Source organism: Varanus komodoensis, unplaced genomic scaffold, assembly GCF_004798865.1.
Source record: "Varanus komodoensis strain SLA01 unplaced genomic scaffold, ASM479886v1 scaffold94, whole genome shotgun sequence".
Lineage (NCBI taxonomy): Eukaryota > Metazoa > Chordata > Lepidosauria > Squamata > Varanidae > Varanus > Varanus komodoensis.
In genome coordinates, this window is record NW_025336646.1 from 555,323 (window position 1) to 572,288 (window position 16,966).

At 42.0% G+C, this 16,966-nt stretch overlaps 1 protein-coding gene across 5 annotated transcripts in view; it reads right to left on the bottom strand.

The window, feature by feature from the left end:
- The window catches only part of RBPMS (RNA binding protein, mRNA processing factor), a 107,727-nt gene that overhangs the window by 48,921 nt on the left and 41,840 nt on the right, over positions 1–16,966 (bottom strand). For all 5 annotated transcript variants that reach the window (XR_006413613.1, XM_044418861.1, XM_044418860.1 and 2 more), the window contains 3 exons: positions 9,354–9,431; positions 6,759–6,797; positions 3,888–3,950 (listed from right to left, as the gene is read on the bottom strand). Coding sequence is in view for 4 of the 5 variants with exons in the window: in XM_044418861.1 (XP_044274796.1) it covers positions 3,888–3,950; positions 6,759–6,797; positions 9,354–9,431 (180 nt within the window). In the remaining variant the exon portion in view is untranslated. The remainder of the gene's footprint in view (positions 1–3,887; positions 3,951–6,758; positions 6,798–9,353; positions 9,432–16,966) is intronic.

Here is a 16,966-nt window from a genome sequence, read left to right on the forward strand (position 1 = left end):
AAGCACCATTCACTGATCCCCCGTCCTGGTACACCTAACACTTTGTGCGCTGCATTCCTGACAGGGTAACTTTTAAAGGCTTCTGAAGTACATTCCAGCAAGTGCACTCTATTTAAACAATTTTGTGCATAGCATGTTCAATGGAAATTATCTACAGGACAGCATGTACTTAAGAAAAAGGCAAGATTAATCAGGGATGAATCTGTTCTGCAAACCTTCCTCTCAAGAAATATGAAGAAAATTAAAGAGATCACATTAATCATGTTGGAACTGTTCCACTCCTTTCCGCAATATGAGTCTAATACAATTTACCAGGATTTATAGACATGCAAGCCAAGACTGAGACATATATGGAAAACCAGTTCTCTGGACTTGCTCCAACACAATGCCTCTTTTAGGGAACCCTTTCTAGATTAATTTGTCTGTGCCTCTTCTGGGTTACTCCCATGCATTGCAGAAGATTTGGGGGCACACTGAAGGGCAGCCTTCCCCAAACTGGTTCCCTCCAGATGGGCTAAGACTACGTTGTCCAGCTAGGATGACACCAGACTGTGGAAAGTTGCTCTAAGGTCTGCAGTCACATATGCCAAGCTTTGCCATAGCTCCACGCAAACGGAGGGTGCAGTCCAAAATGAGTGAGATGCTTTCACTTAATGGGGGGTGTGAGAGAAGCTTCTCCATTACATTTTCATTGAAGAGCCTAGAGTCCCCTGAAGTGCAGCGTGAAGAGCACTGCTTTAACAACATAAGAGCAATGGACCAAGGCCATCTAGCACAGAGGTCTCAAACCCTTTTGGAACTGTGAGCACATTTAGGAATTCGAGAAACTGTGTTGACAAACATTACAGAATGCCTGAAGGGGCACTAGCTTGGTGTCTACCTATGGATCTTAGGCTGCATCTCAGCAAAACACTCGCTTTGCGTCTAGTGGACACTGCAACATCTCTCTGATAAGTGACTGCCTAATTCAGCTAAGGGCTAATACAGATCATACACCCTACCTTTGGAGCTATACAGTTAATACCTCTTTCAAACATACATTCAGGAAGTGTTCCTTTTCAGGACAAGATTACTAAATTCAGATAAATTTTGTACCAGAACTGTTCTAGTATTCACTGATGTATATTCTCTTTTAAACATTATACCTGCCTCATGGAAATTAAGAAATGGAAAGGGAAATGGATTCTCAGTGACCTTCTGATAACTAAAAGACTGATATTGTAACATCGGAAGGCCAAACATTCATCTCCTACAGTGTGAGGACCTAACAACACTTCCAGCATTTGAACAGGTGGCATACAGACACCAAATTCTAATGTAGACTAATCCGGATGTTTGGTCCACTTTCATTGCAGCCTATGCACGACTGCTGGAAAGCTGCACCCATTTCATAAAAGTGCATGTAGAACAAATTCAAAAAAGGATGCATGGCTAGATATAGTCCTACTATGCAGCCATCTAAGCGAGGGACCATTGCCATCTTCTGAGGCAGAAACTTCTACAAACTCATTATGCACTATGTGAAGAGGTACTTCCTTTTATCTGCTCTGAATTTCCTACTGAATCATTTCCACCAAGTGACCAGTGACCTGGCACTATAAGGGAGAAAAACCTCTGGAACTGCTTTTTCCACACAGTGCGTAGCTTGATAAGTCTCTGTCATTTCTGTCCAACTCCCCAGCTGCTCTTTAGGCACCTTATTTTCTAAACCAATTAGTACTAACTTTAACACTTCCTCGTGGGGAAGGTACTCCAGTTAGCTGACCAATTTGGTTGACTTTCATAACACCTTTCCATACATATATTGGGTGAACACAACTGTCACTGCACCACTGAGGTGTGTGTGAGGGCCTTACAATGGCTGGTGTGGTGGTTTGCGTGTTGGACTGGAGACCTGGGAGTTCCAGATTCTAGTTCCCTCTAGGCCAAGCTCAACAGGTGACTCTGGGCCACCCACCCCTCTCAACCTTACAGGGTTGCTGCTGTGAAGGCAAAATGGAGACATGGAAGCCATCTTGGGTGCCTCACAAGAGGAAAGAAGGCAGAATATAAATTCAAGTGGAGGACGCAGCCATTGTGGCAGCTGCTTTGGGTTCCTCACAACGTAATAAATGCAAAGTGAGGATGACGATAGCAGTTTTATTTTAACCCCACATTCTGGTACTAGAGAGTTTCCCAGACCAGGCATCTGTCTTGCCACCCTTGGAAACAGGTGGACCTTTGGCCTCTCTGGCCAAAATACTAGAGACAGGGCGGGTTTATGCAAACAGGAATGTGGACTTCTCTGATTCCCAAGCAAAGTAAACAGGCTGGAATTGACAAAAATGCCACATGAAGTCAAAGCAAAATTGTCATTCTCTCCACATTTCCTATTTTAGGCATTTCACTAATCAAAGTAAAGTGCTGAAAACTTTTAGGATTTTCTGTGAATGCACAGTATATACATCTTTGTAGTCCCACTAAGTAACTTATTTTTCTTTCCCACATTAGCTTATTCCCCTGCCAGTAAATGCGGGTAAAGATTTAGTATTTTGCATAGGAATAGGCGAACAGAACTCATTCGCTGTATTCTTATACTTCAGTCACCCCTACTAGAGAAGGAGAGATGATTCAGTCGGACAGATGGAACAATTCTGTTCTCTTAAACTAGTTTAGCCCATTTCTGAATAAACATCCATCTTCTTGCATTGACAGCCATAAGAACCTGTCTTTCCAATGCATTTTTTTTAAAGTACACGAAAGTTGGCTGAACTTTGCATGCACCCAACTGTATCTGGGCGGTCTTTCGGGCAGAATGCAAAAGGCAACATTTGCTCTTTGAATGCCACCTGAAGGAAAGCAAAAGCATTCAGAAACACCTGAACTAAAGTAGCAGACACTGAAGATTCTGCAGGGGCAGGGGAGAAATATTCCTATCCCTCAGTCAAGGAACAGAAAGAAATAATCTGTTCTGCCCTGTTGAGTCATTCATTGTAAGGAACAGGAGAATGCCTGACATTATGACGGACAAAGGATGTTTGAAGGCAAGGCCACATGCTGCAAGGAACATGGTGCTTTCTTGCAAAATTCTGATTACGGGGCCCAGTGATGAAGTCAGAGGGTCAAAGGGCAGGTGTACCAGGAGGAGGGATCGACAGCTGGGGCCAGAATGGAATGATGGGGGTGGTGGTGTAATGACAACCACTATCTTGCCATTAGTTATCACACCACTTGCTGTGAATGTGATGCTCCAGAAGCCAGTTTGTGTAGAACGCTTGATTACTTGTGTTCTGGTCCGGGTGGATTCTAAGGGCCACGCATCTCACCCCAAGCGCTGCCTTTCAAGCACTTAATCCAGGGCATACAGAGGGGAGCACAGCTTCCCTCCACAAATTAGCAGGGGCTGGCACCATGGGGTTATTTTGGAGGGTGTTCGGGATGTCAGGAGTCAGCGGGGCAGCGCTCAGGGACTATGAGGGGCATGGGTCTTGCCAGGAGCCGCCAGGTACGTCTCAGCAGATATTTGCATTCTCCCTCCACCTCCAGTGGGAGTGACCACCAGCCATTCATTCGTATAGGGTTAAGGACAAGAATATTGCTCCCTCCCTTGCTATTAACGCAGTGCCCGAGGTGAGGTTTTGTCCTGCTCAGCTGTATCTCACGGCTGCAACCCATGGGCTGTGCTCCACAATGGAAACCACCGAGAGCTGTGCCTGCCCGCTTTCCAGGTTACCTGCCCAGGCCCATCTCTAGTTTCCCCAGCCACTGCTGCCTCTCGCAGCACAAGGAGGTGTTGATGTGGGCCAAGCAAAGAGGCACAATTCCCATTACTAAGCTCAAGTGGCAGTGCTGCTGAAGCTCCACTCTGCCACAATCCAATACTTTTTCAAACAGCTCCATGTACTTACATTCAAAGCATTTTTAGCAGCTTCTGCTTCTGAGCGACTGTCAAAACTAACGAAGCCCACAGGCTGGAAGAAGAGAATAAGGGAAATGTTTGAGGGTGATTGAGGACTGCAACCTAATTCAGGAACAGGCATATACACATCTCAGTAATTAAATTTATACTACCACAACATCTATTTGAATCCTCCAACGAAACAGATTAATCAGATAAAGCTCTGGTGACAGTCCATTTTAGATAGTGGGCGTTGACCCTGGAGGCTTGTTTGTTTATTTTTTTGAGACTGAACTGCTTCTAATACATTAGAAAGCAATGTCAATAAACACATTAAAGCAGTTTGTTCATTCTAATATTGTCTGTTAACTATGGCTTATTAAAGTGCAAGCTTTTATCCTTTGTTTAATACTGCATAAAAGGCACTATCATTATACAATGTGGGTCGGTACTTACAAAGCTATGAGGTAACCTATGGCTACCTCAACCTTTGGGTGTTTTAGGGGACTTACCTCTATTTCATCTAAATATAGTCTTAAAGCTAGAAGTCATTTGACACAGTTTTGGAAAATTACCAGTCAGTGAGTCAAATCATTGGACCAGAAGAAGTTAAAATCATAGTATAATGATCTAATTACCTGATTATTGAAAATAATGATCTAAGTCTCCACAATATCTGCATTAAATCTGTTATTTCCCGGGAGAGAATACTAAGATAGCAGCCACATGCTCTTTTGACACTCATGTTGTACAATCATCAAAGCAGTGGAAATAATGTGGTGCAACATTAATAGCATAGCACCTAAACCACTAGGAACTAAAGTGCCAATCCCATCTCTGCCCTAAACCTAATGCATCTTACTCACAGGGACTGTAAAACACACAGAAAATCAAACTGATAGCCCATGTTCTTCCAAGAGCAACATCTGAAATGGGATACCATCAGAAATATTAATCTTCCAGTGGATTTAGAGAAGGTTGCATTTTCTAAGAGAGGCCAGTAACTGGCAAAAATGCTAATCTGCTCGGAGAGATCCCAGAATTAGAAGTGGCTTTAGAGATCAATGCAGGCTCTGCACCGCAGGGTGCAGCTACAGCTTCTTTGACCATTGGTCACCCAGGCTCTACTTAAATGCCTCCACCAAAGAAAAACCCTTCAAATCGAGAGGCAGTCCATCCCACTGCTGAACTTTCTCAGAATGTTTAGCTGAAACCTGGTTCTGGGCAACTTCCGCCCACTGTTTCTAGTCTTGCCCTTGGAAGTAACAGAAAACAAAACAGCTGCATCTTCTGCATGGCAGCCCTTGCAAAATTTGAAGACCATTGACCCATCTCACCCTTAAGTCTTCACCAAGTTAAACATAAGCAGCTCTTTCAACAATTCTTCCCAGGACTTTGCTTCTAGCCCCCTCACAGTCCTGGATGCTCTCCTTTAGGTGAGTGTCAGCTTAAGTCCTTCTTAACATTTGGTGCCCAGAACTGGTCTCATGACTACAAATGTAGCCTTCTATTTTCCTAGGGACTAGACACTGTGCTTCTGTTGCTGCAGCTCAGGATTGCATTAGCTTTCTTAGCTGCTGCACTGCACCACTGGCTCAATTAGTGTGTGATCTACTGAAATACTGCATTTCTTTTTCACATGTACTGCTGCCAAGCCAGATCTTCCCCATCCTATACTGGTGTTTTTGCTATTTCAGACCCAAAGGCAATACTTTAACATTGATCTCTGTTGAATCTTACCATACTATATTCAGACCAGTGTTTGTGCCTGTCTAGATTCTTTTGGAACTTGATTTGTTTTTCTATAGTGACGGCCATTCCTCTTGACTTCGTGTCATCTGTAAATTCGTGTCATCTTTACACCTTCCCCTCATCCAAGTTTATTGTTTTTCAAAATCCAAATCCTACTGCCTTTGGTTTAGGGAAGGCTATCCCATGTGCAAAAGTCTTGGAAAAAAAAGATGCATTATTTAGAAAATTTAGCCTGAGATATGTTAGCAGTACTATTTTAAGTTCAAAATACTTTATTAAATCAAAATGTAGTTTTCAAGGAAAGCGTTCTTAAATTATGCTTTTCCTTAATGAGTGGAATGTCAATTTCCAAACAAAAGTCCTGTACACACTATCACACTACGTTCCCCAAAGCATAAGGTTCCATTCAAAACTTTTGCCAAAGGAGATGGAGCCAACTTATTTCCTTTTCCAAGACATCCAGAGAACACATTTTGGGCATGTTACCAGGACCTGGAATGACCATCCTTTGACTTCTCAATCCCACATCCAGGCTTTGGCAATTGGCATATTCATTTATTCCATCAGTTAAAAGGCAGATACATAATCAGTGGCACAACTGACCTCTCCATAGCCTTCAATCAGCTGACAGACCAATGTGACTGCAGCTTGCTTCTGAAAATCTTTCCTGAGCTCCACAGAACCCCAAGCAATTTTTCTGGCCCACAGTTTGATAGAGATGAATTTAGACCAGAGGGGGCACCAATATGAACCTGAATAACTTTGTTGCTGCTCCACAGAGACACCCCATCCCTTCTGATCTTTTCCCCCCTCAGTAACGACAACCAGACATGCTTCAAAGCTGAGAGAGAAACCTTTAGTAGGAACCTTCATTCCCCATAAATACCGCTGGACTAGTTCTTATTGGCTCACCCACCCATTTTAAAGTTGTTCCCAAGACAGTTTTTCAAATATCCAAATGTTCCCATGAGCTCATAAGGCTGCCTCCTTCTGATCTAGACTGAATACCACCAGAGGACTGCTTGTATTTGAAATTCTGGGCCAAAACTTCAAGCCAGCTTTATTGTTTCTCATACACCGGGAACTGCTGAAGCTTACTCTAAAGGGTTTCACTGCATATCCAGCTTACCTGCTTAGATGTGAGTTTAATAAGAGAACCTTCATAACCCTGCAGGAAGAAACAAACAAAAATGCATTCTGGGTAAGATAGAATTTACGATCACTACTACCTATACAAATATGACTATATAAAAATATATTCAGAAACAACAAACTTAAAAGCAATGGTAGGAAAGATGTACTATACTATATCTTGGATGTACTATACTATATCAGAAGTAAAATAAATATGCCAGTTAGTTAAGAAAATGCCACCAGGTTTATCAGTCCAGGGCATACAATACAAAGCAATGTTTCAGTGGTACCTGAGCCCCCAGGTAAACACATGAACAAGATAGATTCTGGTACACATTTCCAGTGTTGGAGGAAATGCTCAGTGGTACATTTCATACGCAGTGGGATTATCAGGTGATTACCATTTGAAGTAAAATCATAATGGAAATAAAAGGAAAGCTGGTAAGGGATCTGGCCCAGTATGGAACCATAGCGTAGGAGCCTTTTAAGAGTATGATCCGGGGACCACTGCCTGAGGAAGAGTGAAAATAAAACAGGTCCTCACTCTGATATGAATTTAAGTAATGCCAGTTTTGGACACACATATTAATTTTCCCTTGGTTTTCTCTCAATCCCCCCTTTTTCCTTTTCTATGCAGTGGTTGCACATAATGCTCCTGGGACAGAAAAAGTTGGGCGCAAAGGAATGGGCTTATTTTACTGCATGTAATCCCCTCCAACGCTGAGGATATTAACATAACCAACATCATCGCCCCCACCCAACAGTCACACACACTGCATTGTAAGCATGATCTGAAAGTTTATGTGCCTTTTGCTTTGCGTCCATAGCTTCCCAAAACAGCTGAGTGAATGTGCCAGGCAGGCATGCATGTTAAAGTTAATGTGTCTCTGTTCCCACTTGCATATGGCTTTCTGCTGTGGGTTCGAAATACTGATATTCTGTGTTGCTCTGAGGATAAACCATCCCACAAGGAGCCTCAGTTTCTCCTCGCTATGGAAGAGAGAAACATGGGCTCACAAGGAACGCAGTTATGTGTCTTGCACATCAAACCTGAACCCTTCCTTGCAGTCATAGTTAACTGACTTGCCTATTTGTCTCTGTGTGAAACATGTCAGTTTACTTAAATGCTACATGTTGGCAATGCATTAAGTATTCTTAGGTTCAAACTGGCTCTGTCTGCGGATGGTGACTATCTGTTTGCTCCACCAGCCTCAGCAGTCACCAGTCACCAACAGCGTCGGTCCTAGATTCTCTCCGGCTTGCCTAACCTTCCTTGTCTTTCAACATCACTTCTCCTTGGGATCCTTCCTTCTGTCCCTGCTTCCCAATTATATTCTGGTTATTGCTCACCTTCACACAGGACACTTTAATTCTCAACGTATTTCTTTTAGGCCTGTTGAACAAAGCAGGCTTCACTCTATGAGATCGGTTTGCTAGATATGCAAATAAGTTTAGAGTATTAGAATAACAGCTAATGCTGCAAAGGCACTGATCCAGTTTTGATGCAGTTTTGCTGGGATAAAAATCTTGGGGCTCTAAAAACTGCAAAAGATGTTTAGATCCAGATGGCTATTAAGACTGCTAAGCCTTTATTGGGGTGGACAGAAAGTAGATCTCTAGATGTGTGAGACAACAACTTCCAGGGACCCTGATCAGTGGAGATGCTGGCTGAGGCTTCTGGGAATGGATGTCTGAAACATGTGAAATTCCACCTTCGGTCCATTATTGATTTTTACATGACAGAAATCAAAAATTCAATGCATGGATATTGCAAGACATCCGGACTATTACAATAATCTGAACATGCCATATGTGCCCATATTGCTTTCAAAATAGGAGCACTTGTATGTCAAACTGTGAAAGGGGAACTTTTATACTGTTTCTCCTCAAAAATGTGTTTGAGTGTGGTACCTAATATTACCTAGAAGTATCTCTCACACACATAGGCTAGGACTTCATACTGGCTATGCAAATATGAAGATGGGACATTTCCCTTTCTAGGAGATAAACTTGGGGCATGAAGTTTATCTCTTAAGATCAGTACCTCAGAACAGAGCACACCAAGGCTTCAGCAAGGGGCGGCATAGAAATGTTCTAATAATGATGATGATGATGATGTAGGCAGAAATATTAGACAATGACAGTTCTGTCACTTCACCTGGGAGATCAGGGACTTGGAGAAGTAGCAAGGAATATCCACATGTGATTGTGGACCATGTAACACCTCACTCACAGATCTTCTGCATCCTCCCCCAATTCTTATTAGATGTTAGTGTTTATAAACTTGCAGTTCTAATCATACCACTATGCTATTTATAATCACTCCCTTCTTGGGCATGTGGCCAACTTTTGGTTCATGGGAAAGTTCTCCTTGCCAAGTTTTTATTTGAAATAAGGTATTATGATAGGCTTTAAAAAAAAAAAATCAAATACTTAGACCACCTTTTAAATTTCTCTCTGCCCCTCTGGAAGATGCAATTGCACATTAGGGTGGCAATGTGCCATTTATAACAGCAACACGAACTACAGACACTCATCTCAATGAGCACATTGGTAATACACGCCCAGCATTTCAGTAGAAGCAGAGTACCTTGAATGGTCTGAACAAGAGATAGAGCTCCCGGGGTTTGATGTCCAGAGGCAAGCCGCTGACAAAGAGAGTCCGTACCTTTAAGAAAACACAATGGAAAAGCCACCTGTCAAAAAATGAATGAAAAAGGTTGGGGGTTGTCTTTGCCTGTCTGAGAAACAGTTCTGAACAGTATTCTTGTCCATGTTGAAAAGATACCTTCAAAGGTTAGTAGCTCACCTGCCCAAACTATTGTATGCAAGCCATAGATAGCAAGTTAACACATTAGTGTGGAGGGAAGGAGGAAGAAGAGACATAAATTCTTCCAATTTGCAAATGGTTCACCTTTGTAATTGCAAGAGCTTCTTTTATTCACCACAAGTGTGCAGACAAGCAGAAGTTTCCTCCTTTATAAAACATACATATTATGATGGCACCATCTACCATATTGAAGCTAAGCAGCTCCAGGGTTGGCCTGAGCTTGGAGGGGAGACCACCAGGGAACCACATGCCTTGAGTTCCACAATGGGAGAAAGGTGGGATATAAATATAGTAAATAAATATCACCCTTTCATTTCACATGCCATTTGAACAACCGATTCCAGGCCTATGTCTTAATTTTGGCTGTACTGAACAGCATCGCAAATTACTATGTTGATCCCAAAGGAATGTTTCTCCTTTATTACATGCAGCTAATGCTGGTACGAACAGTTACAATAAAAGCCTAGCATGGCAGTCCTATATTCTTTAGGTTCCTACAACAAATCCCCCTTCCTGGGATCCCTACAGGCATGGAAGAAAGAATCCCATGCCTACATGATGGCCATTGAAAGCATACTGACTGCTCTTCAAGGTTACAACACTGCCTCCAGAAACACAGAGAGAAGGAAAAGAGGACAGAACAGTGGGTGAGGAGGAGGAGGAGTAGCCAAGATCCTAAATCTTCTCCACCACCTGTCTCACCCACAACAAGGAAATTCAGCCAGTCAAACCGAGTAGGTCACCGTGTAGAAAACGCAAAGGAAAAGGAGGAACCAGGTATGGTCCCGCTTCTGCCCATGTCTGGTCTGCCCGGCTCCTACCCAATAGGGTGCAAAATAGACAAAGGACTCCAGCCTCTGAGCCTTCAGTGTATCAAGCAGCAATTCCTTAGGATTGCACTCTAAGCCTTCCTACTGCACAGCAGTTGTGATTTCAAATCTTTCTCAACAAGCATTTAGCCAGAAAAAAAGAAACGTTTACTAATTAAAGTATGATCAATTTTTGTAGTTTTAAGATGCTGACTTAAAAGTTGTGACAGAAGTTGACTTCTTGGCAATTGCATGTGAATTAACGCAGGCTTTTGCAAATTCATTATACCCTTAGCGATGTGGCGTGTTTTACCAATGTCTATATACTCAAATAAAGTTACTTAATAAAGCTGCGCTTAAAGAAAGCCTCCTGCAATCATGTGCAATGTTCTCTCTTCAAAATGGGCTTAGTTCAAGATCCATTTGAGCACCTCCAATACAACTGACACTGTAGCCCAAGAAGATCAGGACAGGTTCCTGATCTTTGCAAAGGACAGATTCCCAGGATACATCTCTTGGCTGTGATGCCAGAATTGCCAAATGTTCTCTCCACAGAGACTAACCAGAGTACACTCTCCTGAGGGACTTACCTATTCCTCTCATGCTCTTAATGCATAATTGCTTCAGGTCTGTAAGCTTATCAAATGTGTAAGTAACTTCAAAAGAAACTTCAGGACAACTGAACCAGAATCCTGAATTATGGCAGAATGACCTCCCATACATTCTTAATTGAATGTATTCATCCCATATATCATTTCCCCCCTTTTACTATTTTTGCATTTATTTATTTTTTTGCAAAACTGAGTTGTTTAATTTCCTCTGGCTTTAGAATATTACAAAACTATGCTAAGCTAGCATGTTTGAATGTTTGTTTTTAGCATCTTTCCCTTCTGCTGCATGTCACCTTGAACACTGCTTTAGTTATAGAAAATCATATATTTCATAAATAAATACTGAGAACTTCCAAAACAAAGCCACAGTATTTTGCAGTGTTTTTTCCGTATCTTTCACACAAAGGACCTGCTGTTGCTTTAAGAAAGGAACTGACTGTCAAATGAGTCCTCTGTTTAGGACTCTGTCATCACAAAGTACTCTCAGATCATTTTCTGGTGTTATGATTTCCATAGTTTGCAACAGAACACTGAAATCTACTGTAGAATCTCCCTTAAGGTAGGAATGCAAGCTGGTTCCAGACTCATAAAGGGCTCTCATATTCAACAGTGCAGATAAAATGCCCAACTGTTGTTTGTCTACCCTAGCGTCACCAAACCAAACATTATTTTTGCAGCACGCCAGAAGTCCTGCAGCATTAGAAAGGTGCTTTTTTAAAAGCTGATCTACAAGTTACATAGAATGTTTTGGCCTGGCAGGTGCCCAAACATGAAGAGCTATGTTTAAAGTATTCAGGAAACACATAAGAAAAGCTACGCTAAATCAGAGCAAAGGCTTATCTAGCCCAGCATTTGGTTTGCACCATGGCCAACCTGAGAAATTCACACATAAGCACATCCACAGCACCCTCCTGCTCATGTTCCCCAGCACCAATCATGCCAAAGGTGGAGTGCAACTTTGGATTCAGCCAACTATTGCTCACAGAAATCCCCACCATGCTTCCTAGAAGCAGAGGGCGTAGCAAGAGTGACTCTTCCTTCCACCCCTAAGTGGCCTAGAAAAGGATTTCTGAACAAGGACTTCAGAACTAACTCCTAGGTGAAAATGTCTATGTTCACACGTAACACTAAACTGAATGGGTTTAGTGCCTCAATCTGCTGCTGCCCCTCACCCCCTCTCCAGCCATCTCCCCTCTCACAAGAACCACACTCCTGTTGCAAACACATCTTGATTTCTGCAGCATCACAGCGACTCAGGTGCAGGTAAAGGGGGAGAAAAGCATGCCAGGTGTTAATAAGTGTGGTGTAGTGGTGAAGAGCATGGGACTGGGACTCAGACGATCTGGGTTCTAGTCCCCGCTCAGCCATGGAGCCAACTGGGTGGCTTTGGGCCAGTCACAGACTCTCAGCCCAACCTACCTCACAGGGTTGTTGTTGTGGGGATAAGATGGAGGAGGAGATGTAAGCTGCCTTGAGCCCTTTGTAGGAAAAAGGCAGGATATGAATAAACAAATAAGTAAAAACAAATAAATAAATCTAGGGATCTCTTCTGCTGGTGTGTGAACGTGGCTGTCGTACAGCTATGCCCACATACTATCCCCGACCCCCCACAGCTGCCCACCCCATGCTAGCATGCATCCAGCTGTTTACTACACCTGGCACTGCCCGTTTGCTACCTGCACAGCCATGTGCCTACACACCTACAGGCATAGTTAGTTTGCAGCCATGTGCTGCGGACTCTGAGAGCTGTTTGGAGCATGACTGGAGTTGATGCATCAGTTGCTAGGCCAGCAGTGGAGGCTATGGCCAGGCACATCTCCTCCAGGAGTAGCTACTCCTTCCACAGGAGTCCATGATAGCTACATGGAAACCTTGTTTCTGGGTTAGAATAATTGAATAAGTCATGGTGAGTCACAGAAACTGGAGAAAAGACCTTTGTTTCTCTCCATGCTACACAGAAACCAAATGTGCCACTCATTATGCCTGAACCTGGCCGATGTCTTGCTCTTACTCACTCCCCCCCCCCAAAACATTTCATAAAAGTGAGGATTTAGGGTACAGGAAAGAAGAAAGAGAAAGTCCAGCTGATGACTAGAGGCAAAGGATAAGGTTGCTACTTTCCCAGAGAGTTAAAGGCAGTTTGAAGGAGAGAAATGCTGCTTCAAATATGTATACTTATCCCATTTAACCCTTGGTAAGACAGGTTTGGCAGGTTTTTGTACCCTTTTTTGTCTTTTAGAAGGTTTGTTTGACCAAAGACAAGAAAAATGTATCTGTCTCCAGCTTTACAATTAGCAGAACTCCTTTAACTCTGGGATAACCAAAATAAGCAAACTGTAGATCAGAACAGGTTAATTCAAAGAGGAGAACTCTAACAGAAGATAAGGACTTTAGTTTTCATTTGGAAGCTTTCATCTTCTCTCCTTTCTCTACTAATTAAACAGGATATTTACTTTTAACTCAAAGCCACATTTCAGTCAACGGAAAGGTAGAGCACTTAAAATGAGCGGCAAAAGGTCTGTTCTGACTTGACGTAATCCAAGGAAGTGACCCAGGTTCTATTCTCTGTAAATAAATTATACAGTGCAAAGGTGAAATTCAAGCCCCATTGCACTTTAAAAGCAAAAATCTAATAGAGAGTTCAATGAAGAAACATCAAAAAGATGTACAATCTGATTAAGGGCCCAATTTATATCCCTCTCTCAGCCTGCACTAGCCAGCCATGCTTGGGAGCTGTAGGACATTTTTCTGTCTAAGCATCCATACAATTGTACTCTAAAATACCTTTAATATAAAAAAACCTGAAGTCCCCACCCCTCAGCCCCAGTGCTATACCTGTGCATGCATTCTTATATCTAACACTCAAAATGGCTAGATTAAATTAAGGAGCCTCCTAGTAAAGCATTCTATTTCCATCAGGGGTCAACCAGGTTTCTGCAAAGCTTAGAAATGGGGCATGCATGGAGGAGAGTTCACAGTTTGCTCCTGGCACTTGGTCTTCGTGGGTATATCACCTCCCTCTATTGAGGTTTCACTGGTCATTATGGAAGATAATTGACATTGATATATACATGGAAAAAAGGTCTAACATTTGCTTCAACTCATCTAAGTTAGTGGCCATCACAATGTCTTGCAGCAGTGAATTCCATAAACTAATTATGCATTGTGTGAGGGAGGGTATTATTTTCCTCTGCCTATGATCTGCATGTCCTTTTTTATATTAAACAAGTAAAAAGGAAGTGAGTACTAAGAGATCTGTAATCTTGAATCCTAGTTCCCCATTCTACCAGTGGATCAGAAATGGATGTCCACAACGGAAGGTGCTCCCACAGGAATTGGTGTGCCTTCGCTGTCCCTGGGCCACAAGCAAGTGGTTTCACACTGCGACTAGAAATATGCTAGCAACTGAAATACAACACAAGCCTAACTTTTTCAGTGAATTTCATAAAGTTCTCTGTAGTGTCACTGGGGTATCTGAATCTATCAGAATTTTTCAATGAGGGCAAGCCCAAAAAAAAAATTCAAAGCCTTCCAAAGAATGCTGCTGTTTTGCACAAGCAGATGTGTTTTTCCTCATCTCTTATTCCTTCTGGTGTTCATCTGGCCAAAGGCTAACCACTCCCAAACCTAGCACCATGAAATTCCACAAGACTTTCCCAACAATGTTTCATTTTGTAGAAAGCAAAGCATAAGGTTCCTTAATTCTAAAGCGGCTGCCAAAAGTACAACAGAAACAGAAAGACTTCAAATGGCCTTTGGCCATGGCAAAGACAAACTTTTCAAAGGAAGCGCTCCTTGTTCTGAATTCTAACAGTTTTGATTCACTGAAATCTAAAAATGTGCATGGGTGCTTTGTACAGATGATGGGTTCAGATGTTGCTTAAGACTTGGCTCACTACATTTGTCAAGAGACTTAAGTAAACTCATGTTGGTAAACAGGATTTGGCAACTTGTTTCGAGAGATGCTTCAGCTCAATGATTGACCCTGATTCTGAACAAGGCAGCTAATATCTAAGCTCTTGTCAATAATTAACTAACTGCTGCCAATGAGTCTCAATAACCTAAATAATGAGTCTAAAGATGGCAAAAACCCAGAAGCTCTTTTCAGTTTCATCCAAGGCTGTATTCTCTTGAAATGTATACAATAACCAAGCAAAAGCAAGTAAGAAACCAGTTCCAGTTATACAGAATAAGAACATCTTTCCTCATACACAAATCACAGATCGAAATCTCAGTACCAGTAAACTAGCTTCCCATTGCCCAAGATTTTTCTTCACCCAGGCAGTTCAGGTGCAGTGGCCAACTGGATCAGTCAGAGAGGCAAAGGCACAAGCCTTCACTTTACATAAGGTGTTCCTTTTCCCCTCTACACCATGTGGCAAAGAAATAATGTTTCAATTCCTTTGCTTCTTCAACAAGAGCTTTTAAACTATTTTTTTTCAAAATTGGGCGTTTTCTTATTAAGGCATGGTGTCCTTTATTAGCATACCTTTAGCAAATTGAAATTATTTCTGCTAGCAAATATATTGGCTGGATATTACCACCTTTTGACAATAAAGTTCAAGTGTAAAACGCTGCCACTAAATGTGTGAGATATTGCAATGCAAGTTAAAGGCCCACAAGAAATTACAGGGTAGGGAGTGGGGAACAACGAGTGGGGAACAATGGGGCAATGCCCCCTCCCAATGTGCAATAACGTGAGACTGTCAAACTCCAGAACTAGATGAGGAACTTCCCGTTCACTCTGTCCTGAATCTCAGCAAACTCCAATCGTATCATAATGCAGCTGCCACTTATCTCTGTCCACTCATGGCTGAGGTTCAGGGTTACACAAGTAGGAAGCTACTAATCCTCTCTTGAATCCAAGCTATGCATTGCGAACTGGAACTGGATTCCCCAGTGCTGCTTCAGAGCACATGATCAGAGGATCCTCAGTTCACAAACTGATCCCCCCATTCTAGGCCATGTCGAGCTGTTATGGGATCTCCCCCTTTGTAGCCAAAATAATTCTGTGGAGTGGATGATTGATTAGGATCAGAGGAAGCACTTATCTTTCCAATCCTAGTAATTCCCCCCAGAACTTCTTTAGCTTTAAAGTAATTAGAGACCTTTCCACCTAGAGTGGCATGGGGAGAGAAATTGTATTCTGGAGGGGGAATCTCATTTTGTTGGGGACTGAGGCGGAATTCTCTATCTCAGTGTCTTCCTGATTTATTTCCCCAAATGACACTCAATTGCCCTCAACACTTCATGGTTCCTTGACTTGAAGAGAACAACAGTCAGTGCAACCAACAGGAATTCATCCAGCAAGCTTGTTATGACTGTTCCAGCAGAATTTTAAGAGAATAAGAACTGTTACTTCACCAGTCTGACATTTAAAAGCCCTGATGTAAGATTTTCAGGAAGTTCTCTTTTAAACTCACACTTTCTGAAGTTGATGATCCTTTCTTTCATAAATAAAACTGAGAAAATTCCATTAATTTAAATGTTTCCTAAGTTTAACTTTCTCTTTTCCATAGTTAAATTAGTCAAAATCACATATATTACTTAGCCCCTTAACTGTTGCTCAAAACAAGTTTTAATAATTGAAATACGGAAATTATGCAACAATGAATTTATCATAAAGGTGTTAATTTTAAATTTGGAATCAAGAAAGTGCTTCCTTTTGTTTTTGCTTAAATATATTCATTCTACCAGGTCATACAATCCACACAACCCCTCCCCCCCCTTAAAATCTAGATCTTATCACATTGAGGACAACATAAAACTACAATTAATAGGGACAAATCAGAAGACAGTTTGCACATTTGACAAGAAATCTGTGGAAAGAAGGTCAGAATATCTTATGTCTGAAAACACCGAATGATATACACCGAATGATATACAGCATTAATACCAAGAAACAATCACCATTAAGAGCCTGGCAACATGTTACACTCACCCTATAAGGACT